Here is a 25,695-nt window from a genome sequence, read left to right as displayed (position 1 = left end):
TATACTCATTAAATAAAAACCTTCAAAAAAACTTTAGGGATCCCTAAGGTCCATGTTTACCTCCACTTCTCATTGAATGGGAGAATTCCGGCCAATGACCTTTGCCCCTCATTCCCAGATTTTTTCCCTGTGCTCCACAGGGAGTCTCTGAAGACATCATGTTTATGTAGCTCTCAAAAGAAATGGAAATTTGGGGCCAATGCTGTGGCTTAGTAGGTTGAGCATCTACCTGTGGTACTGTCATCCCTTTTGGGTGCCCATTTGAGTCCCGGCTGCTCCTCTTCTGATCCAGCTCTCTGATAGTGGCCTGGGAAGGCAGTGGAGGATGGCTCAGGTGGTTGCCTGCACCCACGTGGGAGACCTGGATGAGGCTCCTGGCTTCTGATAGGCTCAGCTCAGGCCATTGCAGCCATCTGGGGAGTGAACCAGCAGATGTAAGACCTCTTTCTCTGTCTCTCCCTCTCTCTGTAACTCTGCCTCTCAAGTCAGTAAATAAATCTTAAAAAAAAAAAAAGGAAATGGAAATGGAAATTCAAGTGTCTTTTCCCAGCTCCATGGGTAATAGACCTTGGAATAATGAAGAGGACATAAAAGGCATATTTCAAATTATGGATGAAATTCGGAATTACCAGGATGCACATCTTCCTGCAAAAGTTTTAGGAACAACTTTTTTTTAATGGACACACTGATATAAACCTATAAACAGAAATCTCTTTAGTACCGCTTCTTTTCCCCTACAAGCACCTGCTTTATGTAGCTTAGAGGCATAGGAAGGATTGTTTTGTGTCTTGAGCAGGGAAGTATTTAGCAAATCAAGGCATCAATTAGAAACAGTCACAAGTGATCATATCAATAAATGGCCTTCGTTACGTTCCAAATTTCACATAATCCTGATAACATACAGAACCTAAACTCAGTTTATAAACTTCATGTATTTCTTTCCTCCAAATCTTCCCTCTATCCTTACTTTCCTAGATATTCATTAGGAAAGATTTTAGCTGCAAATAACAAAGTCCATGAAGATAGTTACTGGTTACCTCATGGGTTACACCATCGGTATAATTACACTTCTGCTTCTCCATCCTTAGGGTATTTGGGCTTCTGTCCTCTTGATTGTCATGGTATATCACAAACTAGCACAATTCCAGCCTCACATCTTCACATCATTTCCAATGCCAGGAAGGTGGGGAAAAAGGGTGATTTTTTAATCTTCACAACAGTGCTATGAGATTAGTACTATAAAAAAGCCATTGTATATAAAAAAGATATGCAACAAAGTAAAAATGATTTTTACCCAAAAAATCCTTTGAATGACATTTTTTCCTACTGTTTTATACAAAATCTTTTCATTTTTGTCCCAGATATGGCCATGTGTGGCTCAGATCTACTGGGAGCTTTCTTGGCAGACATCCGTAAGCTAGCAGCCCCTGCAGGCAATGGACTGCCTCTCCCAAGGTCACCTCTTCCCTGAGTGGCCCGCATGCCTTGACTGACTGGGGTAGGAGTCACAGGCTGGGCATTGTGGCCTGGTAGGGGACAGCTGGAGTACAGCAGTTCTTCCAGACTTCTTCCTCTGCCCGAGGTGCCCCTGATAAACATCCTGAACCAAAGTGGCCATTTTTAATATCCCTGCTATGTCATAGATACATGAATTTTTATTTTACATTGCTGTAGACATACTGATGCATTACTTGTTAAATTTAATAATCCATCATGAACAGTTCCTCACATTGCTAAATAGCCTTTATAATTGTCTTTTTAAAATTTAAATAATGTAGCCATATTCAAGAATGTTAAAAAAAGAATTGGGAAAATTAGCTCTAATCCCATTATCCAATAGAATAGATTATCTTATTATATTTATTTTTTCCAACGAATAGTTTTATGAAGTTGCAAGCATAATGTACAAGTATAAATTGTACCATTTTTTTCACACTCTTTAAAAATGTACTTATTTACTTCTTTTTATGCTGTCACTTTGTCCAGAAAGGATTAAAGGCAGCTGATGAAATTACATAAATTTAGTAAAACACAGGCCAACCATCAGCTGGGGTATCCTTAGAGGTTTGTGTAAATTCGCATCAGACCCTTGAACACATGGCAAAGAGATTTGGAGAATTTCTAACGATTCTGACTTAGTCATAGCTTTTCCTTAGCTCCTTTCTCTGCGAAGTGTAACAACTGGCTGATCGTGTGAGTCACAGCGATAAGCATACATTCTCACCAGTTGCCAAACATGTGCACACACACAACACACAAAATAGACACAAGCAGAGAGAGAAACACACTTTATCCAGGCACTTTATGACTCTACCCACTTCTTTCAAGTGTTGGAGATTCCACTCTTCTGGCTCCTACTTCCTTCCTCTGTGCTGAATTAACAGACAAATTATTCCCCTCACTCCCTGTGCAACAACAGTTCCGCTCACTTTCAGACCTTCTACCCTAAGGCAGCCGTCTGTTTCTTCAACAGGAGCAGGTTCAATCCTTCAGAGTTCTCTGTTTTTAAAGGTTGAGAACATAAAACATGCTTGGATCTCAACACTAAAATAAGGGGATGAAAATACAGGTCATAGGGAGACGGACCAGAAAGTCAGTATGATGGCAGGGGAGTGGTTAGCACAGGAAGTGTCTGTCATGAAGCTTCTGTGTTGGAAAAGTTGCAGAGCAAGGGCTGAAGACAAGCAACATGACAAAGAAGTATCTCAATAATTTAGCAGCTGGTGGGACCTGCGGAGCACAAGTGGAACTGGGGAAGTTAAAAGGGCTCACAGAGCCGGCGCTCACTAGGCTAATCCTCCGCCTTGCAGCGCCGGCACACCGGGTTCCAGTCCCAGTCGGGGCACCGGATTCTGTCCCGGTTGCCCCTCTTCCAGGCCAGCTTTCTGCTGTGGCCAGGGAGTGCAGTGGAGGATGGCCCAAGTGCTTGGGCCCTGCACCCCATGGGAGACCAGGATAAGTACCTGGCTCCTGCCATGGGATCAGTGCGGTGCGCCGGCCACAGCGCGCCAGCTGTGGTGGCCATTGGAGGGTGAACCAACTGCAAAGGAAGACCTTTCTCCCTGTCTCTCTCTCACTGTCCACTCTGCATGTCAAAAAAAAAAAAAAAAAAAAAAAAAAAAAGAACTCACAGAATTACGAATCTGAGGCATATAGAGAAAGTGGTCCTACCCCGAAACGCAATAAAGAACTTGGAGAATTCAGTCGTGTTAGAGGGGAAAATGATTCACTTGTCTTCACAGGTAGGGATCCAGCTGAACTTGTCTGCAATTGGACTTGAAGTGTGGTTCAATGGAACCCCGGGAGGGTTATTGAGACTGACCTGGCCCTGGATCACATGGTCACCTGTGAAGAACTCTAGACTGACGTTGTGCCTGTCAAACAGGTCCAAAAAGAAGGGAGACTTATAGGAAGGGGTGGGATCGTGTGATGGCGCAGTGTGGGCAGATGGATTAGTGGAGCAGGTAAGAAGCTGTGTTTGTGAATTCTGGAGTGTTGGCAGTTAGGAGTTACCTTTTAGGTTGTTTTGCCTGCCTACGTGTGGGCATTATTTTTAAAAAGGGGAAGACATCGTGCTGAGGATGGAAAATGATTTTCTGCCACTTGCTGCTGCTAACTCTGTAACCATAGCAACCAATTTGTTCAGTCAGGATGGAGGATTTTACTACAGCAACAGCCCTATATTGGATGGTTCTGATTTCCAAGGGAAATATTTACAGCTCTCTCCGTGAAGCTGCTCCAGTTGAATGTAACTGCAGAGCAGATTAATCCCTGTCTCGGGGATTTCTAAAGAGCTGATCCATTACTGACTCCAAGTGTCAACACCACTGTGGCAAGTGACCAACAGCAGACCCCTGTGGAAGCACACAACACACGGGGTTTGGGGTTTATGTTTTTCTTTTAGCTCTGACAGTGGTGAAATTAGTGGGGCCCCTTTGGTTTTATAGGAAACCAAAAGACTGTCAGTATTGTGTGAGACAGATGCTGGGCCTTCTGGACGGCTTTTGACTCATTCCAGGAAGAACTCCAGGGTCTCCTTACTCCCCCAGCCAAAAGCACCTGCATGAACTCTGGTGAGGAATGGACATTTTACTAAAGGTTTTGTGGGGAAGCTGCTGTCCAGCATGGAGTTCGGGGCCTTGCCCATCCTTCCTGTAGGGACATCGTCTTGTGTCTTCCTCTGTGGCTGTGGCTGAGTCTCCCCTCTCCTGCACTCCCACCTCCTTCCCTCCAGCCTCACCTCCCTCCCCTCTCCCATTCTTAGGCAGAACACCAGGCTCCTCCAGCTACAGATCCCATCTTTTAACATCATCTATAACGACAAACAGAGCAGGGGATATTGGTGGCTTTTTTTGTGTTCTGCAAACAAACTCCTTTATTTATTGGACTCTTTAGATGATGAAAGGTAATTAGATTATGAAATGTTTTCCCCATTCACTTTTTTAAATAGAAGTATTCAATATATTATATTATATATACACACATCAAATTATATTAGGCACCATGCATACCTCTGGTTTGAAAATTTTATTTTCTCAGCTTTAAAAAGAGACTACCTCCCCAGCTCCTGCAATAACAAAGTCTAGACATACTATTCTGTACCAAAAGAATAGAGTAGAAGTCCAAGCCTTTCAGACTCAGATTTTCAACCTCCTCTTCTACTGTAAGATTGACTCTGACCTTAGCAAGATGCATTTTATATAAAAAAAATATGATGGTTCTAATTAGCACAGCTTTGAAATGAGTTATGACTGAACTGGAAGTTCAACCCTGCTTTCCGCAGGACTACAGGGTGGTCGCACAGCTGATTAGGACAAAACCACCACTAACAACCATCAGCTGAAAAATCTACAGTTTGCTAAAGAAGTATATAAAATTAATGTGCAGAAAGTATGCATGTATGCAAGTTGCTCTCTGTATATAGGCAATATAATAATATTCTGGAGTGAATGAGCCTATTTATTATAGTTATAAGTAAGATAAAATATCAGAAATAAATGTACCAATAATTAGGCAACACCTAGAGGGAGTAAATGACAACACATTCCTGAAGGAAAAACAAGACCTGGAATCCATTTTTTTGAATGGAAAAACTCATTGCAAAGAACTTATTAGGATTTTTTGGTGGCCTAATTTAGTAAGTTTTGGTAATTTTACCAAAAATGTATTCTGATTGCACTAAAAATGCTTGAACAAAAAGATGTATTCTGTATTTTCTGGATATTTAGTATTCATTAATGTATCACCTTTATTAATTTTGTTATTTTTGAATCTCCTACATACTTGTTTTTCTGCCAAATGATTTCTCATGATTGAGAGCTGAATTAAAATCTCCTACTAGAGACAAAGTTGTGTCAGCTTTTCTGGTATTTATTCCAATTAAAAGATAATGGAGTGGCTGAGATGGATTAAAAAAAATATGCAGCAACATGCTACCTACAAGAAACTCACTTCACAAGTAAAAGACACAAACAGCTTGAAAGTGAATGGTTGGAGAAAGATATTCTTGCAAACAGAACCCCAAAGCAAGCAAGAGTAGGTGAAATGGAGAAAATCTGTAAAAAGAGTCAAAGATCACTATGTAATGATCAAGGAATCAGTCCACGAAGATGTAGCAATTGTAAAAGTAAATGTAATGCCAGCGCCGCGGCTCACTAGGCTAATCCTCCACCTTGCGGCAACGGCACACCGGGTTCTAGTCCCAGTTGGGGTGCCGGATTCTGTCCCGGTTGCCCCTCTTCCAGGCCAGCCCTCTGCTGTGGCCCGGGAGTGCAGTGGAGGATGGCCCAAGTGCTTGGGCCCTGCATCCCATGGGAGACCAGGATAAGCACCTGGCTCCTGACAGATCAGCGCAGTGTGCCGGCTGCAGTGCGCCAGCCGCAGCGGCCATTGGAGGGTGAACCAACGGCAAAGGAAGACCTTTCTCTCTGTCTCTCTCTCTCACTGTCCACTCTGCCTGTCAAAAAAAAAAAAAAATATGTAGAACACTGGATTAAATAAAACAAGCATTACTGGATCTAAATGGAGAGAGAAACTCCTGTACATAATAGTGGGGGACTCCAACACCCCACTTTCCTCAGTGGACAGATCATCCTAACAAAAATCTGACAGTTGAAGAAACGGATCCATTCTATGCGCACATGAGCATTCTCTAGGATAGAACACATAAGTCTCAAGAAATTTAAAAACTCAAAATTATATCATGGACCTTTTCCTGCATTTCTGAATTATGAGAATTGATTTTAGGATTATAAAGTTCCTTTTCATTGTATCATTTGATGCTTTTTCACTTACGTTTGGTATTTTTGATATTGCCGTAATTCCTGCTTTCTTCTGGTCATACTTACAGCTTTAATTTTCCATCTTTATGAATCATTCTGTCTTTGCTGAGTCTTGTGCACACACCTTGGAGTTCTATTTTACTTTTTTATCTAATCTGTAGTTCTTTTTCCTTTAATATATGAGTTAAGGTTGCTTATTTATTGTTATGAAAGACACATGTGCTCTTAATTCATTATATTATTTATAATTTGCCAGTTTTGTCAATTTCCAAAAGTATTTCCCTCTGTAATTGATTTTCTTCCCTTTATTTTACATTGTGGATGATTCTTCTGATATTTAGGAAGTATAGTGTTTTCCTTTTGTGATTGCTTCTGTAATTATGGGTCTACAATACCCTTAGCTTTGTTTCTTTAGAGACATTATCTATTTTTCCCCACTATGAGCAATAGTAAACTTTTTTCCACATCCTTCCACTAACTCACTCCCACACACCTCCCAATTTTGTTCAATGTTATTTTTTCTTCGTACCATTTATATAGCTCGTATTTATATTACTTTATTTATAGCCTTAAATAAATATCTTTTGACTCAGGATTATTAAAGAAAATTATATGTATACTTTCTCCTGCCTTTTCCCACTTTCCTATTTTATTTTAATCTGTGGTAGTTTAATCAATTTTATATTGGAGGCATATATCTCTCTGTTTCTGTGGTATATTATATTTGCCATTTTGTTTCTGAACCATTAATACCCTATTAAGTATTGTTTCATTATTTGATAATTACAGCTAAGCACTGGATTTCCAGTATCTGTATCTTTATCATTTTCTCCCTATTGTTTGAACTTTTAAATAAGTGAAATTCCATTTCATTCTGTTTATTTTACAGTATCTGTTTTTATTTCATTTATGCTTCCTCTAATTTTGCATGGTTTCTTTTATATTTTTTGATCTTCTAATTGTCTGCTGGTTTCCCCCAGCCAATATTTCTCTTTTTTTATTTTTTTTTAAATTTTTTATTTAGTAAATATAAATTTTTAAAGTAACAGTTAACGGATTACAATGGCTTACCCCCCCCATAATTTCTCTCCCACTCATACCCCTCCCATCTCCCACTCCCTCTCACATTCCATTCACATCAAGATTCATTTTCAATTATCTTTATATACAGAAGATCAATTCAGTATCTATTAAGTAAAGATTTCATCAGTTTGCACCCACACAGAAACACAAAGTGTAAAATACTGTTTGAGTACTAGTTATAGCATTAATTCACATTGGACAACACATTAAGGTCAGAGATCCAACATAAGGAGTAAGTACACACTGACTCCTGTTGTTGACTTAACAATTTGACACTCTTGTTTATGGCGTCAGTAATCTCCCTAGGCTCTAGTCATGAGTTGCCAAGGCTATGGAAGCCTTTTGAGTTTGCCGACTTTGATCTTATTCAGACAAGGTCATAGTCAAAGTGGAAGTTCTCTCCTCCCTTCAGAGAAAGGTACCTCCTTCTTTGATGGCCCCATTCTTTCCACTGGGATCTCACTCACAGAGATCTTCCATTTAGGTCTTCCTTTTTTTTTTTTTTTTTTTTCCCAGGGTGTCTTGGCTTTTCATTACTAAAATACTCTCATGGGCTCTTCAGCCATATCTGAATGCCTTAAGGGCTGATTCTGAGGCCAGAGTGCTATTTAGGACATCTGCCATTCTATGAGTTTACTGTGTATCCTGCTTCCCATGATGGATTGTTCTCTCCATTTTTGATTCTATCAGCTAGTATTATCAGACACTAGACTTGTTTGTGTGATCCCTTTGACTCTTAGACCTATCAGTGTGATCAATTGTGAACTGAAATTGATCACTTGGACTAGTGGGATGGCATTGGTACATGCCACCTTGATGGGATTGCATTGGGATCCCCTGGCATGATTCTAACTCCACCATTTGGGGCAAGTCCAATTGAGCATGTCCCAAATTGTACATCTCCTCCCTCTCTTATTCCCACTCTTATATTTAACAGGGATCATTTTTCAGTTAAAATTTAAACACCTAAGAATAATGTGTGTTAATTACAGAGTTCAACCAATAGTACTAGAACAAAACAAAGAGAAAATACTAAAATGGATAAAGTATTACATTGTACATCAACTGATCAAGTCACTGTTTCTCATAGTGTCCATTTCACTTCAACAGGTTTCCCCTTTGGTGCTCAGTTAGTTGTCGCCCATCAGGGGGAACATATGATATTTGTCCCTTTGGGACTGGTTATTAATCCATAAGGCTTTATTAGGTTTGTTTTTTTTTTCCTCTGCCTTAAGGCATACTTTTTTTTATTTCTTTTTTTCTTTTTCTTTTTTTTAAACTTTTATTTAATGAATATAAATTTCCAAAGTACCATTTATGGATTACAATGGCTTCCCCCCCATACCGTCCCTCCCACCCACAACCCTCCCCCTTCCCACTCCCTCTCCCCTTCCATTCACATCAAGATTCATTTTCGATTATCTTAATATACAGAAGATCAGCTTAGTATACATTAAGTAAGGATTTCAACAGTTTGCTCCCACACAGAAACATAAAGTGAAAAATAATAGATGATTTTTTTTAAATGATGATGAAATCAGATCAGACCTATTGTCATGTTTAATCCCAGTGAGAGTCAAGTTGGGAGTTGACAATTTCTTTTTTCTTTTTCTTTTCTTTTTTTTTTTTTTTTTTTACAGAGGATCAGTTTAGTATGCATTAAGTAAAGATTTCAACAGTTTGCACCCCCATAGAAACACAAAGTGAAATATATTGTTTGAGTACTCGTTATACCATTAAATCTCAATGCACAGCACATTAAGGACAGAGATCCTACATGAGGAGTAAGTGCACAGTGACTCCTGTTGTTGACTTTACCAATTGACACTCCTGTCTAAGGCATCAGTAATCTCCCTATGCTCCAGTCATGAGTTTCCAAGGCTATGGAAGCCCTCTGAGTTCTCCGACTCTTATCTTGTTTAGACAAGGTCATAGTCAAAGTGGAGGTTCTCTCCTCCCTTCAGAGAAAGGTACCTCCTTCTTTGAAGACCTGTTCTTTCCACTGGGATCTCACTCACAGAGATCTTTTTCCAGAGTGTGTTGGCTTTCCATGCCTGAAATACTCTCATGGGCTTTTCAGCCAGATCCGAATGCCTTTAGGGCTGATTCTGAGGCCAGAGTGCTATTTAGGACACCTGCCATTCTATGAGTCTGCTGAGTATCTCACTTCCAATGTTGGATCACTCTCCCCTTTATTTATTCTATCGGTTAGTGTTAGCAGGTACTAGACTTGTTTATGTGCTCCCTTTGACTCTTAGTCCTTTCATTATGATCAATTGCGAACTGAAATTGATCACTTGGACTAGTGAGATGGCATTGGTACATGCCACCTTGATGGGATTGAATTGGAATCCCCTGGTATGTTTCTAACTCTACCATTTGGGGCAAGTCAGCTTGAGCATGTCCCAAATTATACATCTCTTTCATCTCTTATTCTCACTCTTATGTTTAACAGGGATCACATTTCAGTTAATTTTCAACACTTAAGAATAACTGTGTATTAATTACAGAATTAAACCAGTCATATTAAGTAGAACAGACAAAAAACTACTAAGAGGGATAATGTATTAAGTTGTTCATTAACAGTCAGGGCTATGCTGATCAAGTTACTGTTTCCCATAGTGTCCATTTCACTTCAACAGGTTTCCTTTTTGATGTTCAGTCAGTATTTCATCTCCTATTTCCTTGCCATATATTCCTTGAGTTATTTTTGAAGATTTTTTGTTGATTTATTTGAGAGGTATGCAAACAGATAAACACACAGATAAACACCTACACATAGAGGTATGGGGTGAGGGGAATAAGAGAACTAGCTACCATCTGCTGGTTCACTCCTCTGCGGTGACTCTTCACCACAGGAGAATTAGACAGGCTGCCCACAGCTTGCCTTGGCCGAGGAGAGGAAGTGCGCCACCCGCCACTCAGCCTCCCCGAACCCTGGGGGACAATCAGACGTGGTGGGGAGCCCATTCGAAGCAGGATCTCACTTTATTGTAAAAGGGAGGTGTATATATAGCTGAGGTACAGAGCGGATGGTACAGAGTGGATGCGGGCAAGGGGTGGGGTGATGTGATGTTAAAGGGTTTTAGCCACTCCTATTATACCACCTCAATGATCCTTAGGCAAAAGTGCCCAGGGGCTGGGGTGTTTGCCACCAGGGATTTGAAACTTAAAGACAGGTTTTCAAATTCGAGGCAGGCTCAGGAAGTTTCCTCTAGGCCTCTCCGGATTCAGCCTCCCACACACTCCTCAACTGCCCACAACAGCTGGGACTGGACTAGGAGCCAGGAAATCAATCCAGTCCTCCCAGCTGGGTTCCTTGAGCCAACACTGCTCAAGGTTTGCATTAGTGGGAAGCTAGAGACAGTGGCCAGAGCCTCGCCCAGTCAGCAGATCCAGGCACTCCAGTGTGAGACACAGGTGTCTCAATGGCCAAGCTAAACACCCACCCCATCTTCCCCAAGTTGATGCATTTCTGTGTTCTTGATTTTCTTTGGAGATGTAATTATTTCATTATTTTTAAGTTCATCGACAGTTTCCTGTCCCTGCTACCTCTCTCCATTTAATCAATGAAATTCCATGTTTTAGTTAAACCATTTTCTTTTAATTTTATGTGGACAACCTCTGCAATACACAGTATTCTATGAAAATAGATGGGCAAGAGTGCTTTGGAAAGACAGTGTTAGACAATTATTAGTAAAATATAGGATCATGTTTTATGGGATTTTTATTGGTGAGTGTTTGAAGTTATATGTGAAGGAAAGTTGTAATATAGGAAAACAGAACGAAAGACCCCCTACTAGAGAGGTGATGATGATGGCCTTTGGAGAAACCGTAAGACAACACATTCATTGCAGTTATAGGACAGCTAGGAACCTGTGAGGCTTGAATTTTGAGATAATACCAACCCTAGTTCCTGTACATATGCCCAGGGAGGGAGGTAGTGCCAAGATTTGTAGCTAAGGTGACTCAGTGAATTTCTTGATAGTATATTTATATTTTTAACATTTTAAATTATTTTTATTTCTAATTTATATTACAAGTTATATTTCTAGTTAGGTCAGGTTTTTAAAAACATTTTTTCTTTATATAAGGTGAAGAAATTTCATGTATTTCATACATACAGATTTAGGAGCATAGTGACACTTTCCACCCTACCTTCCCTCCCACCAACACCCTCACCTCCCCTCCTTCCTTCTTCTTGTTTCTTTTCATTTTTATAATGACATACTTTCAGTTATTCTATAATCATAAGTTTAACCCTCCACGAAGTAAAGACTCAACAAATGGTAAGAAGAAAAAAGACTGTTACTTAACATAGAGACAAGGGCTGTAAATAATGTTAATTTCTCTCCTATATGTTACAGTTTTTGGACTCTTAGTTACCACAGATCAGAGAAAACATATTGTATTTGTCTTTTTGGGACTGGTTTATTTCACTAAATATAATGATTTCCAGTTGCATCATTTTGTTGCAAAATGTAGTATTCCATTCTTTTTATGTGTATATATACCACATTTTCTTATCCAGCCATCAGTTGATAGACATCTGGGTTGATTCCATATCTTAGCTATTATGAGTTGAGCTACAATAAATGTGGGTGTACAGATAACACTTTCATATGCTGATTTCATTTCATTTGGGAAAATTCTCAGGAGTGGGATGGCTGGGTCATATGGTAGATCTATTTTCAGAATTCTGAGGAATCTCCTTACTATCTTCCACAAAGGCTGTACTAGTTTACATTCCTACCAATAGTGGAGTAGGGTGCCTTTTCCCTCACATCTTCACCAGCATTTATTGTTTTTGATTTCTATATGATACCCATTCTACCTAAAGTAAGGTGAAACCTCATTGTGGTTTTTTATTTTCATTCCTGTGATGGCTAGTGATCCTGAACATTGTTTCATGAATCTGTTGGCCATTTGAATTTTGCTTTTGAGAAATGCCTGTTCAAGTCCTTTGCCTATTTCTTAACTGGATTGTTTGTTTTGTTGTTGAGTCTCTTAAACTCTTTGTAAATTCTGGATATTAATCCTTTATCAGTTGTGCAGTTCGCAAATATTTTCTCACATCTGCTGGTTGCCTCTTCACCTTGTTGAGTGTTTCATTTGCTGTGCAGAAGTCTCTTAGCCTGATGTAATCTCGTTTGTCTATTTTTGCCTGTGCTTCTTGGGTCTTTTCCATGAAGTCTTTACCCAAGCCAATGTCTTGCAGCATTTTCCTGATGTTTTCCTCTACTAATTTGATGGTCTCAAGTTGTAGATTAGATCCTTTATCTATTTTGGTTGATTTTTGTATAAGGTGTATAGCAGGGATCTGATTTCGTACTTCTGTATGTGGAGATCCAGTTTTCCCAGCATCATTTGTTGAAGAACTGTCCTTTCTCCAGGGATTGGTTTTAGCTTTGCCAAAGATTAGTTGGTTGCAGATATGTGGACTGATAAAGGGTTTTCCATTCTGTTCCATTGGTCTACATGCCTATTTTTGTGCCAGTACCTGGGTGTTTTGATTACAATAAATGCCCCGTAGTACATCTTGAAGTCTGGTATTATAATGCCTTTGGCTTTGTTTTTGGTGTTTAAAATTGCTTTAGATATTTGGGGTCTCTTGTGTTTCTGTGTGAATTTTACCATCATTTCTTCTAGACCTGAGAAGAATGCATTTTTATTTTGATTGGGGCCATGTTGAATCTGTAAAATGCTTTCAGGAGTATGGATTGTAATTATATTAGCTCTTCTAGGGCTCTGAGCTAACCCTGAGGAGGGCAGTGTCATCTATGCAGCATCATGGAGACCTCTGCCCAGGATGGTGCCCCCTCACCAGACCTCTCCCTCTCATCTGTGAGTCCCCTCGAAGGCCTCTGTAAGCTGATGTAGTTGGGTGAGATGAGAGCAGGCCTGGTGAGGGAGGTTACTACTGAGGAGCTGCAGCTGCTGTCCACCTGATAGAGGTACTGACAACAGCAGACTCTCCGAGACTGCTATAAAAGCTGAACACTCTGTTGGAACAGGAGTCTAGATGTCAGCCAGAGGTCTGTAGCTGGAGACCAATTGAGTCTGCATATGATGATGGCCTCAGAATGACTGCATGACTGAGGGGCTTCGAAGGAAAAGAGCTTTTTAGTCTAAGTGTTTTAGCTTCGACACAGACATTTTCTCTAGCTGTGAATTTACTGGACAGATACCTGTCCAAAATGAAGTTACAGCCCAAGCACCTTGGATGTGTCCATCTCAGCTGCTTTGATTTGACTGTAAAATCAATAGAGGAGGAAAGAAATATCCCAACTGACTTGATCCAAATAAGTCAGAACAGGTGCCTGGTTTCAAACTCAATGAAAATGGAAAGAATTGTATTTGAGAAAGTATGTTGGAAAGTCAAAGCTACTGCTGCCTTTCAGTTTCTGCAACTCTGTTATTCACTCATTCAAGAGAACTTGCCATTTCAAAGGAGAAATAGCCTTAATTTGGAAAGAATGGAAGCTGGACTTCAGGCACATCACTACAAGATCTTGTTTTCTAACCAAAGCCTTCTGTATTGACACCATCATTGCATTGGAGAGCCAAGCACAGAAGTGTATAGAGTTAACAAGAGGAGCAGAATGTTTTCAGAAACATTCCAAGGTAAATTGCAGAGATTTGACCTTCTGGCAAGAGCTTATATCCAAGCATTTAACAAACTGTTCACCAAGCAAGTGTTCCAAACCAGATGTTCAGAAGTTGAAATGGATTGTTTCTGGGCATACTGCACAGCAGTTGAAGCATAGTTACTACAGAATAACTTATCTTCCAACCATTCCTGCAGTGGTTCCTTAATTGGTGAATTTGGATCATTGTTATTGTCTGTATAGAGGCTATTATCCACTGCTATAATTTTCTTGTAAAATTGAAGAATTAAAATATCATTTATTGGCTGGGACCACGGCTCACTAGGCTAATCCTCCACCTGTGGCGCCAGCACACCGGGTTCTAGTCCCGGTTGGGGCACCAGTTCTGTCACAGTTGCTCCTCTTCCAGTCCAGCTCTCTGCTGTGACCCAGGGAAGGCAGTGGGGGATGGCCCAAGTGCTTGGGCCCTGCACCCTCATGGGAGATCAGGAGGAAGCACATGGCTCCTGGCTTCAGATCAGTGCAGCATGCTTGCCATAGCGGCCATTGTGGGGGGTGAACCAACAGAAGGAAGACCTTTCTCTCTCACTGTCTAACTCAGCCTGTCAAAAAATATCATTTATCACCAAAGTAAAGAAAATGAGTTGCCATAGCATAGGGAGAGTAACTTCACTGATTATTTGAAAACAGTTACTATTTACAGTATCCTAAGCAATTATCTAACCTCTGATATATGTTAGCCATTTAATTAATAAGCATTAATAAAAGCATCTTCCTCAACAGCCCAAGTTTAAAAAAAGAGCAATAAAGTCATATTTCCTTATTGCATATAATCTTTTCTATGTAGACCCAAGATGTAGTTCATTTAAAGATATATTAGCTGAGTAGGACAATAGGAACAAATTTTTGGATTATATGCGGTCTTATTTGAGAATGTTAATTATAAGCAAAATCAATATGATCTTGGAAGGTGTATTTAAGGAACAAGCAAGATATAGCAGATCAGTCTCCATGCTGGGTGTCTGAAAACTGCAATATCAAGAACGTAGTTACTAGCACTGCTGGAATTCTGGAAAGTTATTACATGCATAAAAAAGTGAACTTGGGATCATTACATATACATTCTTGCCATTTAAATTTCTTGGCTATTAATAATGGTTTATCTTTTTCCACTCAAAATTTAATTAACATTTAGTTCTTCCAATCTGCACACATGGAAGTGTCTTCCAATTTTTGTCTTTTAATTCTTTCTTTGATTTTTTTAACTTTTATTTAATGAATATAATTTCCAAAGTACAGCTTATGGATTACAATGGCTTCCCCCCCATAACTTACCTCCCACCACCCGCTCTCTCTCCCCTTCCATTCACATCAAGATTCATTTTCAATTCTCTTTATATACAGAAGATCAGTTTAGTATATATTAAGTAAAGATTTCAACAGTTTGCACCCACACAGAAACACAAAGTGAAAAATACTGTTTGAGTACTAGTTATAGCATTAAATCACAATGTACAGCACATTAAGGACAGAGATCCTACATGAGGAGTAAGTACACAGTGACTCCTGTTGTTGACTTAACAATTTGACACTCTTGTTTTTGGCGTCAGTAATCACCCTAGGCTCTTGTCATGAGTTGCTAAGGCTATGGAAGCCTTTTGAGTTCGCCGACTTCGATCTTATTTAGACAAGGTCATAGTCAAAGTAGAAGTTCTCTTCTCCCTTCAGAGAAAGGTATCTCCTTCTTTGATGACCTGTTCTTTCCACTGGGATCTCACTCACAGAGATCTTTCATTTAGGTCATTTTTTTTTTCCAGAGTGTGTTGGCTTTCCATGCCTGAAATACTCTTGTGGGCTTTTGCTGTGTACCTTTGGGGGAGTAATATTGTCTTCATTGTTCATGTTTCTCATGCTTCTACATTTATTTTTAGGCATTTGTGGAACCACTGTTGGTTTTCTCCTCTGACGGATTTTATCTTTGAAATATGCTTCTGTGACTACTGGAGTGTCTGCTCTTTCAGTGGATATTCAGAGTTGTGTGCTGGGTGGGCCCAGGGAGATCTGGTCAGTGCTTGCGTATGGTTCAGGAGACCAGGGTGACGTCCACACTGGGTATGGTATATCTCCTAAGTTGTCAACGATGGGGAGGATATGATCATGCCAGTTGGTGAGATAACTGCCTCACCTCCTCTCTGCCAAGATGAGCAATGCCCAGGGTGAGCCTACAGTGGCTACAAATCCTAGCCACACATTTGTAAGAACCATACCAAGGGTCTGTGCAGTCCTCATTGTGAGTACAGAACCCTATGCAATGATCCACCCTAGGCACTCAGGGAAATCTGAGCCTCTGAAGCTATACTCATTGATTTCCCAGAGACCTAGTTACACTCCATGCCCTGTCATGCAGTCACCAAATTAACCACATCATGGTAGGCAAGGCTCCCCCAGTCACAGGGAACAGGGGATCCACTCTCAGCCCCAAGAGACTGAGCTGCTGCATCCATGGAGAGAGCTGAGGCATTCCCAGAGCCAGCTGCCTGCTGGTGTTCCACCTGGCAGTTTCAATACAGGCACCAGTGATATAGAGGGGAGGAGCGTGCCTCTCAGGCTTAAGTGCACACTTTGCCCTCAGCCAATCCTCCAGGCCAGACTCAAAGCAATGGGGACTGTGGGGAGCACAGTCTCCCGTAACATCTCCCGTAACATGGCAGGGCCCGTCACCCAGGAGACAAATAAGTACTAAGACTGTGGACAAATAAATACTGAGGACAAATACTGAGATTACCGAGACTAGACTAAACTACTGGAACTGCTAAGACTAACTATGCATCTGATCTCCCACCATATGGCGCTGAGAGGGAGTAAACAACTTCCACACAGCTACCTCACCAATTCGACTAACAAGTTGCAGGAGCTGATCCTGCCCCTGATTGGAGGAGAGCAGCATGCTCAGCGTGTGGGGAGAGAATGCTAGCAGAGTTGGGATTGGTGGAAGAGGACTATAAAGGAGGAGAGAGACAACATGCAGTAGGAACATCTGAGGAACCCTTGAGAGAGCCGGCCGGTGGTGCCGCTCCTCCGCGGAAGCGGGGGAAGCGGCGGGGGTGCTGCCCCTCCGCGGAGGTGGGAAGGAGCGGCAGCAAACCCGGGAAGGGCCGGGGAAAGAGAACAGCTCAGGGTCCGGTGTCGTTCCTCCACGAGTGGGGGAGCGACAGGGGACTGTGGAATTATCCCTCAGATAAAGACTCCTAGCCCCACATGCACAAGTTGCAGCTGGCTGTACTCACCTTTTAGAATGGAGCATCTTCCCTTCTATTGGATGGGAGCCCTTGTGGAGGGGGATGGGAAGCAGGCAATGTGCTCTCCCTTCACAGGCTTCCCTGCTCCCAGCTAGAGCTCCAGGCCAGACTCCATGTGCTCCACAAGGTTCTCCCTCAGCACTGTCACCAGTGACTGAGGCTGTTGCAATCTCCTCTCATTTCTCTGTAAGAAAATGGCGTCCCCTCCTGATGCTGACTCTGATACAGGTAGGAGAAGACCAGAGGAGTACAGCCTGACTTTTTGCTGCCAAGTATGGCACTCTGCAGGAATACGGGAGAGGGAAGAAACAAGGCTGCTTCTCTGCTCCACACCTGACAGTTGCTTGGACCCCAGTCAGCTCTCCAGGCTGCAGTAAAATTCAGTGGTGACTGTAGAACTCCCTTTCAGCTAAAACTTCAAGCAGCAGGGCACACAAGGCACACAGCAATCTCTTCCTCCCTTGTCCTGGTGTGATGGCAGCTCACAGCCAGCAGCTGACTGCACCACGTGACTGGCAGCAGCATTGTCTCTGTCTTCTCTCCTCTCATCCCATAGATCCTTCACTGTTTTTTTCAGTTCTTCACCAAAAATTTCCATCAGGCCCCTGGAAATGTGGTTCTTTGTCCTTTTCATATCTCAGAGCCTATGCCCTATTCAGCCATCTTGGATTTCCTGATATTCTATTTATAAAATATCTTAATATAAACTGTGTAACTGTGCTTGTCTCATACTTTAACAATCTACTGGTTCACTCTCCACATGAAATGACTGGGCCTTGTCTGAACCAAAGCTTGGAGCTTGGAACTCAATCCAGATCTCCCACATGGGTAGCAGGGAACCAACTACTTTAGCCATTACCCGATGCCTTCCAGAGTCTGCATTAGCAAGAAGTTGGAGTTAAGAACAGAGCCAGTCCTGCCAGTGTACCTGGAAAAGCCCCAGAAGATGGCCCAAGTGCTCAGGCCTCTGCCACTCATGTGGGAGACCTAGAAGCAGCTCCTGGATCGTGGCTTTGGCCTGGCCCAGTCCTGGCTGTTGTAGTCATTTGCAGAGGAAACCATGGATGAAAGATCTCTCTTCTCTCTCTGTAACTCTGCCTTTCAAATAAATAAATAAAATATTAAAAAAAAAGAGGAGCCAGGACTCTAAGCTAGGCACTGTGCTATGGCATGTGGCATGTGGAAGTTCCAATCAGCATCTTAACTGCTAGGCCAAACGCCTATTCCATATATTTTAGATACTTACTGAAATGCTCAGGGAAAGGAATATGCTACCTGGACACTTACAGGAAGGGAACTATCCTCATGGGGGTGCTATAAATTCCTCCATAAATATCTCGTAGTTTATGTGGTCTACTCAATAGCTTTAAAAGATGTGGAAATCTCTAGTTAATGATATGAATACTGAAATATTTTAGGAGACATGTATTGATATCTATAATTTATTTTGAAATGCATCAGAATAAGATGGATGGATAGAATAGAGGATTGGATTAATTGATAAATTCATGAGCAAACATTCATAGTGAGAGGTTAAACAGCGGGATATATATGATAGTCACTTTAAAATTCTTTGAGGGGCCAGTGCTGTGGCTTAGCAGGTAAAAGCCACCGCCTGCGGTGCTGGCATCCTGGATCGAGTCTCGGCTGCTCCACTTCCAATCCAGCTCTCTGCTATGGCCTGGGAAAGCAATGGAGGATGGCCCAAGTCCTTAGGCCCCTGCACCAGTGTGGGAGACCCGGAAGAAGCTCCTGGCTCCTGGCTTTGGATCGGCGCAGCTCCGGCCATTGCGGCCAATTGGGGAGTGAACCAGCAGATGGAAGATCTCTCTCTCTCTCTCTCTCTCTCTCTCTCTACCTTTCCTCTCTCTGTGAACTCTTTCAAATAAATAAATAAATGTTTAAAAAATATATAAAATAAAATTCTTTGAAACTTGCTGTATCCTTAAAATTTTTCTTTATGTTAGGGAAAATTATGGAAGTGAAAGCAATTACCATGTAGTTGTCAGTATTATGGTATTTACAATCCCAAATTAAGGGCCTAATATTTTTAATTCAACTGGTAGAATGGAGGAATCAACCACAACAGTTTGACTATTTCTCTCTACTCTGTTTTCTCAAAGCTGCTTGTTTGATTGCTTAGTTAAAAGATTGGATTATTCTAATGTGAATATCCACAGTAAGGTGTTCTTGGTTGGAACTGCCTACAAGTATGATGGGAGCAATACCAAATGGGGTCAATCTCAGTGAAACTGCAAATAAGGCAATTCTCTTGTTACTATGGGCTTGGAGAATCCCTAATCCAAAATGCTCCAAAATTTAAAAGTTTTTAAGTACCAATGTTATATCACAAGTATAAAATTCCACACATGACCTCACATGACAGGTTGTAGTCAAAACACAGGTGCACAAAAAACATTGTTTAAAATTATCTTCAGACTATGTGCATAAGGCATATCTGAAACAGAAATGAAGAAATGATGTCTCATTGTGTATAGGCAAATATGAATATTCAAAGAAAACCACTTCTACTTTCAAGAACTTCGATGAGGGAGTACTCAGTCTATATTTCAAAATCCAAAAAATTACTTTTCAAGAAATCTTATTGTGGAACTTCACTGGAAATGGTCCAAGTTTTGTATGTCACATACAAAAACTTCCAAAGTGGGTATCCTGCTTTGGTTCTCCTAATTGGGGATCAAATATTTGAGTTGCATAAATTCCAACATCCTAAATTTTGTTCTCTTATCATATATAGTAAGTCTGGATGCTTCGGATAGGATATTTCTAGAGGCTGTCAAACAGACACAGACATATAGGGAAGAACACCCTATAGCTATCAACCTTAAGCACAATCAGAGGGAGGTTCTTCAAAGAATAATGACTTTATTGGGAATGGTAGAGCACCACATGGGAATAAGCACGCCATGGTAGTCTGTGAGCATATATCCAAAGGACATGAGGGAAGGGAAAGCTTGTAGAGGCAAAATGAATAGGGTTGCATAAGATAGTTTGAAACCATAATCATTGGCCACAAGAATGAATGACAAAGATGATGCCAGCCCAAGGTTGAGCAGTTGTGGGGAAGATGTACTTGCAGAAGAATTTTATGTGGCAGTGGCCTTTATGCAAGATCGTGGTTCGGGCAGAGTCTTTGGTGATACCCATTTTCAGGCATTCAAGAACAAGAACCCTTCCTTCATAACCATCCAGCTTGTTTCCTTCTTCCTTCCTTCCTTCCTTCCTTCCTTCCTTCCTTCCTTCCTTCCTTCCTTCCTTCCTTCCTTCCTTCCTTCCTTCCTTCCTTCCTTCCTTCCTTCCTTCCTTCCTTCCTTCCTTCCTTCCTTCCTTCCCATATCAATACAAGTGACTCCAATTTGATTCTGACAATTTTCAGATAACAGTGAGGACAGATGTTAGTGAGATGCACCTACAAGCCAATGAAAGCCAAAGATTGTGGGTGGCCAGTAGAAGAGGTTGGAGAGCCCTCCAGATCCAACCTTGCTGTCAACCTGATTTCTGATTTCTGGCTTCCAGAAATATGACAGAATGAAAGTCTGTTGTTTCGACTCCAAGTTTGCAGCACTCTGAATTGCTAGCCCTAGAAAACTAATATGCTGATGAAAATGAAGTCCTATGGATTTAACTTCAAAGATCCATATACTCATAAATAATCTCTTTTCTTTCCTACAATCCCATCACTCATTTCTTCTTCTTACAGCCACATTACCCATCAATGTGCTTTAAACTTCAGTTAGAACAAACTGTAAAGTTAAAATACACCAGTAGAAGCAAGAACCAAGGAATGGGTTACACTTAGGTAGCAACATGGCAAGAAAGTCTGGGTTGCATTTTAGTTTTGCTCAAAGAAAGAGGCTTCTATGGGGCAGGTGCTGTGGCATAGTAGGCATAGTAGTTTGTGTCCCAGCTGCTCCTCTTTTGATCCAGCTCTTTGCTTATGGCCTGGGAGAGCAGTAGAAGATGGCCCAAGTCCTTGGGCAACTGCCCCCTTGTGGGAGACCTGGAAGAAGCTCTTGGCTCCTGGCTTTGGATTGGCTTGGCTCCGGCCATTGTGGCCATTTGAGGAGCGAACCGGCGAATGGAAGACCTTTGTCTCTGTCGCTCCCCGTCTTCGTGGAGGAGCGACACAGGACCCTGTGCTGTTCTTCTGTCTGCTCGGCCCTCCCCGGGTTTGCTGCTGGTTCTTCCCGGGTTGGCTACCGTCCCTTCCACCTCCGTGGAAGGGCAGTTCCCCCTGGCCACATTCCCCACTTCCGCGGGGGAGCGGCACACCGCCGGCCGGCTCTCTCCGGGGCTGCACAGGTGTTCCTCTTAGATGTTCCTGGTGCATGTTGTCTCTCTCCTCCTTTATAGTCCTCTTCCACCAATCCCAACTCTGCTACCCACACGCCGAGTACGCTGCTCTCCTCCAATCAGGAGCAGCTCCTGCAGCTTGTCAAGTTGGTGAGAGGCAGCTGGGTAGAAGCTGTTGCCTCCTCTCCCAGCGCCATATTGTGGGAGAGCAGATGCATAGAATAAGTCTTAATTCCAGTAACTTAGTCTAGTCCGAGTTGCTCCCCACATGTCTCTTCCTATCTGTAGTTCTGCCTTCCAAATAAATGAATGGGACGGGGCTTCTAGCATCTTTGATGACATATGTACTTTCTCTGCTGACAGCTTTCTTCCCCAAAATGAAAGAGCTAATAAGGAAAATAATTTTCTAAAAAGCCAAACAGAAATGAGTCTGCTTCTGGCTTATTTCAAGTGATTTTTTCCCCTACCTTTATCCTAAATTTCCTCACTAAACTCATATTATCTAGTCATGGACTGAGAAAAGCAGCAAAATACAGAGAAACTCTGAGATCATGTTCTCTTTAGAAACAAACAAAAAAAGAACTTTTTAAAAAATCATTTAGAACTGTATGCAAAATTTCATTTAATTTGTTGTGATTTTTTGTGGCAAAGTTATTAAGATTTTTCTCAGGAAAATGATGAAAATAAAAAGCTTTTTTTAAATTTTAGGCCATAGTACTTGGTAACTGGTGTTTCAGGGCATCAGAAAATAAGACAGTAGACTTTGAAAATTTCTTAGACTTCATTGTAACTTGCTGTTAATCCGGTTAAACACAATCACCAAATTGACTAGTACAAAATAATTTGCATTACCTGGCCAAGTGCGTGGCAAGGACAAGGTGTGTGGCTTAGGACAAACAAGGTCACCCTCAGCAATGACAGGAGCCAGCAATTGCTTTACAAAGAGCTTTCCGATACTACTTTTTCCAGTTTTTATAATCGCTAAAAAATGCTTTTTCTCTACTGCCAGCAGACCTCCCCTTGGGAATCTGTTTTCTTATGTCTTTGTAGCTCTCTCAAAGGATATAGTAGTACTTTGAATCACAGCATCTTTCTTTTTGTTCTAGGGGCCTTGCCTTCAGTTCTGAAGATCCAGATGGAGCCCCAGGGTAAAGCACCAGCTGCTCAGGATCGGTCAGGTTAGTAAAAACAAGTGTGGACTCATAAATATACTCTGCTTTTTGGACATAAAAGTGCCAGTGTTGCAGCTGAAGGGGAATCTGGTGGGCCTTTTGGTGACACTGGAGAACCGTGGATGCTCTTCTGTTGCGGTCTGCTATGGTTTGGGTATTGTTTGAGGGTGTCCCTTATGGTTTCTTGTAGTGAAATTTAATCTCTATTGTGAGGTACTAAAAAGAGTGGAAAATGAATCCAGATGGCAGTGTTTGGAGGTGGGTCCTTGAAAGGTGATCAGGATTGGGTGAGGTCCTCAGGGTGGAGCTCCATGTTTGAATCACCATTGTTTTATGAGAAGAGGGGGAGGGGCCAGAGGACACACATACACCAGGTGTGCCCTTGACCACCCTGGGACTCTCTCAGGAAGAAGGGCAGCACCACAATAGCTCCTAGATTCAACCTTGAACCTAAGATCATGTGCCAAAACAAACCTCTCCTTATACCTCAGCTAGCCTGTGGTGGTGTGCTATTACAACAGAAAGTGGGCTAGTCATACCAGGTCTACGGAAACTGTGTTGACTTTTAAATCCTAAACCCTAAACTAGTAAAAGGCTATGTAATCAGTAGCATTGTTTTAGATTTTTCCTCCCCAAATCTGTATCTGTCTGTGTGTTTGTCTACTTGCATTGGAAAGGAAGTATCTATTAAACATCTTTTCTTTACCCATATTTCTTTCTTAAACTCTGTGAATTAAAGTCCTCATGTGTCCATGAGAATGGAGTTTTTAAATATCTCTTCTTCAGATCTTGCTTCTCAAGTGGGAATAGCATAGGAACAATTTCTGAGCCTATAAGTGATTTTTCTTTCAAGGTCCTCTTGTCTCTTCACACCAACACATTGGCTATGTGTAATTCTGAGTCCCCAGGTGGACCATAACACACTGATAATTTAATCATATATTGTTATGGACAATTGCTTTTTGGTGGGATGGGATCAATTGGCCCATTTAAGAAAGAAAATTGCCAGCTCCATCACCATGAAGCCCGGGGCCTTATTTTCTTTAAAATAGCTCCTTGCCCGTTTGTGCTGGATTGGAGCAGCCTTCCTGTGCTTTCCTGGGGGCAGCATCCCAGAATGTGTTCTTGGCACACAACTCTGGCAGCTGCTCTGGGATGGCTGCAGGGCATTGCTCAGATCTGCCTGCCTACTTCCCTGTCTGAGCTCCTGCTACTGCCTAGGGTAATAGACGTAATAGTCACAATGCCCTGGGACTTGATGAGTTGAATACTACAAGTCTGTTAGAGCCACTGAACAGAGACCCATACAGTTTTCCCTTAAAAAGATGTTTGCAGTTATCCTTCTGCAGCTGTGCCACGAGCTTCTTTCTACACAGTTCTGGACACCAAGATCCTCCACAGAGCTTGACCCTTTCAGTTAAGGGTGCCCTGGTGAGCTGGTTGGCACATTTATCCCTTACTGTAGATACTTGTACACAGTCCAGTAAATATCTATTAAATGATTTAAGTCATACAGAAGATTGCTTACTCTGTTGCAAATATTCTGCATTTTGTGTCATTTTTAAAGTCCATAGATGACCATAATCTCTATATGACTTATCAGTTTAAGCCATGTGTCTGGTTTAGAATGGAACCTCACTGTCCAATAAGACAGCTGAAACGGAGCCCACAGTTTAATGTTCTTTGATGATTCCTTTTCATTCTGCTTCCAAAATCTGGGGGAACACCTACTGGAGTTTCTTAGAAACTCCATTCTCTAATCAGTTCTGCAAGTCCTGAGTTTGCCGCAAAACCTGGAGAACTAGTTTTTCAAACAATTCAATGGCCAGCTAAAGGAGTACATTGCATGGCTTAGAATGGCTGATTTATGAGTTAAATGATTTCACCTGATCCTGGGAGGGAACCGACAACTCATTCAGCTTCTCATCTCTACTCCATGAATAACTGTTCCTGTGACCACAGCAATGACAGGCACAGATTGATTCAGGTGACCTGCTGTTTATGGATTCACGGAGTCATACAGCAAAATACTCAAAAGAAGACTCAAGGAGCTGGTTCTCTTTCCATGAGGGAAGTCCTCTGTAAACTCTTTTCTCTTATAGGGCAGATATGGTACCAAGGTTGAGCCCAGATGGAATTAAAAGAACTCAGAAAGGCTGGCCCTGTGGTGCAATGGGTTAAGGCCCTGGCCTGTAGGTCCAGCAACCTTTGTGGGCACTGGTTTGAGTCCTGGCTGCTCTGCTTCTGACCCAGCTCTGTACTGTGGCCTGGGAAAGCAGTTGAGGGTGGCCCAAGTTCTTGGGCCCCTGCATCTGCGTGGGGGACTTAGAAGAGGCTCCTGGCTCCTGGCTTCAGATCGGCTCAGCTCTGGCCATTGTGGTCATCTGGGGAGCGAACCAGTGGATGGAAGACCCTTCTCTCTGGCTCTACCTCTCTCTGTGTAACTCTGCCTTTCAAATAAATAAAATAAATCTCTTTTTAAAAATGAATATAGCAGGAAATGGGTAGAATATAAAAATGATAGGGACTCTGAAGAGAAAGGTAGACGTTGTAGACCAAGTGGTGGGACTACTGAGAAGCAGAGATGAAGGTGGGAGGGAGGAGTATGAATGCAACAGCCTATGGATCCACACGCCATCTGGAAGAAAATCACCATTGCTGCTTTGTACAGTTATGTTGCTTGATTAGCTACTTTTCTTCAAACATCCCATCTCTCTGGCAAAATCTGACAATGTTTGGTATAGCAAACCCTGCTCTGATACTATGGGCTTCACTGCATTCTTTAAGGATATTCAAAGAACAGTTAATAAAGAAAGCCCTTCATTTTGAACTTGAGAAAAATCTGTCAAATTAGAATGATGTCACTATTTGGGTTTCTAAATTCCATCCCTTTATCCTCTTAATACTCATCTAAGCTATCTCTTCCTTAAGCACCAAG

The 25,695-nt window shown here is 41.7% G+C and overlaps 2 protein-coding genes and 1 pseudogene across 6 annotated transcripts in view; all 3 read left to right on the top strand.

Annotated features, from left to right (window-relative positions):
- The window catches only part of CYB5R4 (cytochrome b5 reductase 4), a 189,966-nt gene extending 167,202 nt beyond the window's left edge, over positions 1 to 22,764 (top strand). Inside the window, exon 16 of the mRNA XM_008263160.5 lies at positions 22,692 to 22,764. Coding sequence (XP_008261382.1) covers positions 22,692 to 22,737 — 46 coding nt within the window. The 3' untranslated portion in view covers positions 22,738 to 22,764. The remainder of the gene's footprint in view (positions 1 to 22,691) is intronic.
- MRAP2 (melanocortin 2 receptor accessory protein 2) overlaps positions 1 to 25,695 on the top strand; it is a 150,208-nt gene that overhangs the window by 55,769 nt on the left and 68,744 nt on the right. For 4 of the 5 annotated variants that reach the window (XM_089332951.1, XM_089332947.1, XM_089332949.1 and 1 more), the window contains one exon: positions 22,692 to 22,763. Coding sequence is in view for 1 of the 5 variants with exons in the window: in XM_089332947.1 (XP_089189073.1) it covers positions 22,692 to 22,763 (72 nt within the window). In the remaining 4 variants the exon portion in view is untranslated. Of the gene's footprint in view, positions 1 to 22,691; positions 22,764 to 25,695 lie in introns of those variants that run through there. The other variant, XM_089332948.1, reaches the window with a different exon arrangement.
- Positions 13,316 to 14,180, top strand: LOC100341873 (cyclin-G1 pseudogene; annotated as a pseudogene).

The sequence above is a fragment of the Oryctolagus cuniculus genome, chromosome 5, assembly GCF_051225735.1.
Source record: "Oryctolagus cuniculus isolate XC-2025 breed Fujian yellow rabbit chromosome 5, ASM5122573v1, whole genome shotgun sequence".
In the NCBI taxonomy this organism is placed as follows: Eukaryota; Metazoa; Chordata; class Mammalia; order Lagomorpha; family Leporidae; genus Oryctolagus; species Oryctolagus cuniculus.
This window is presented reverse-complemented; position numbering and strand designations above follow the sequence as displayed.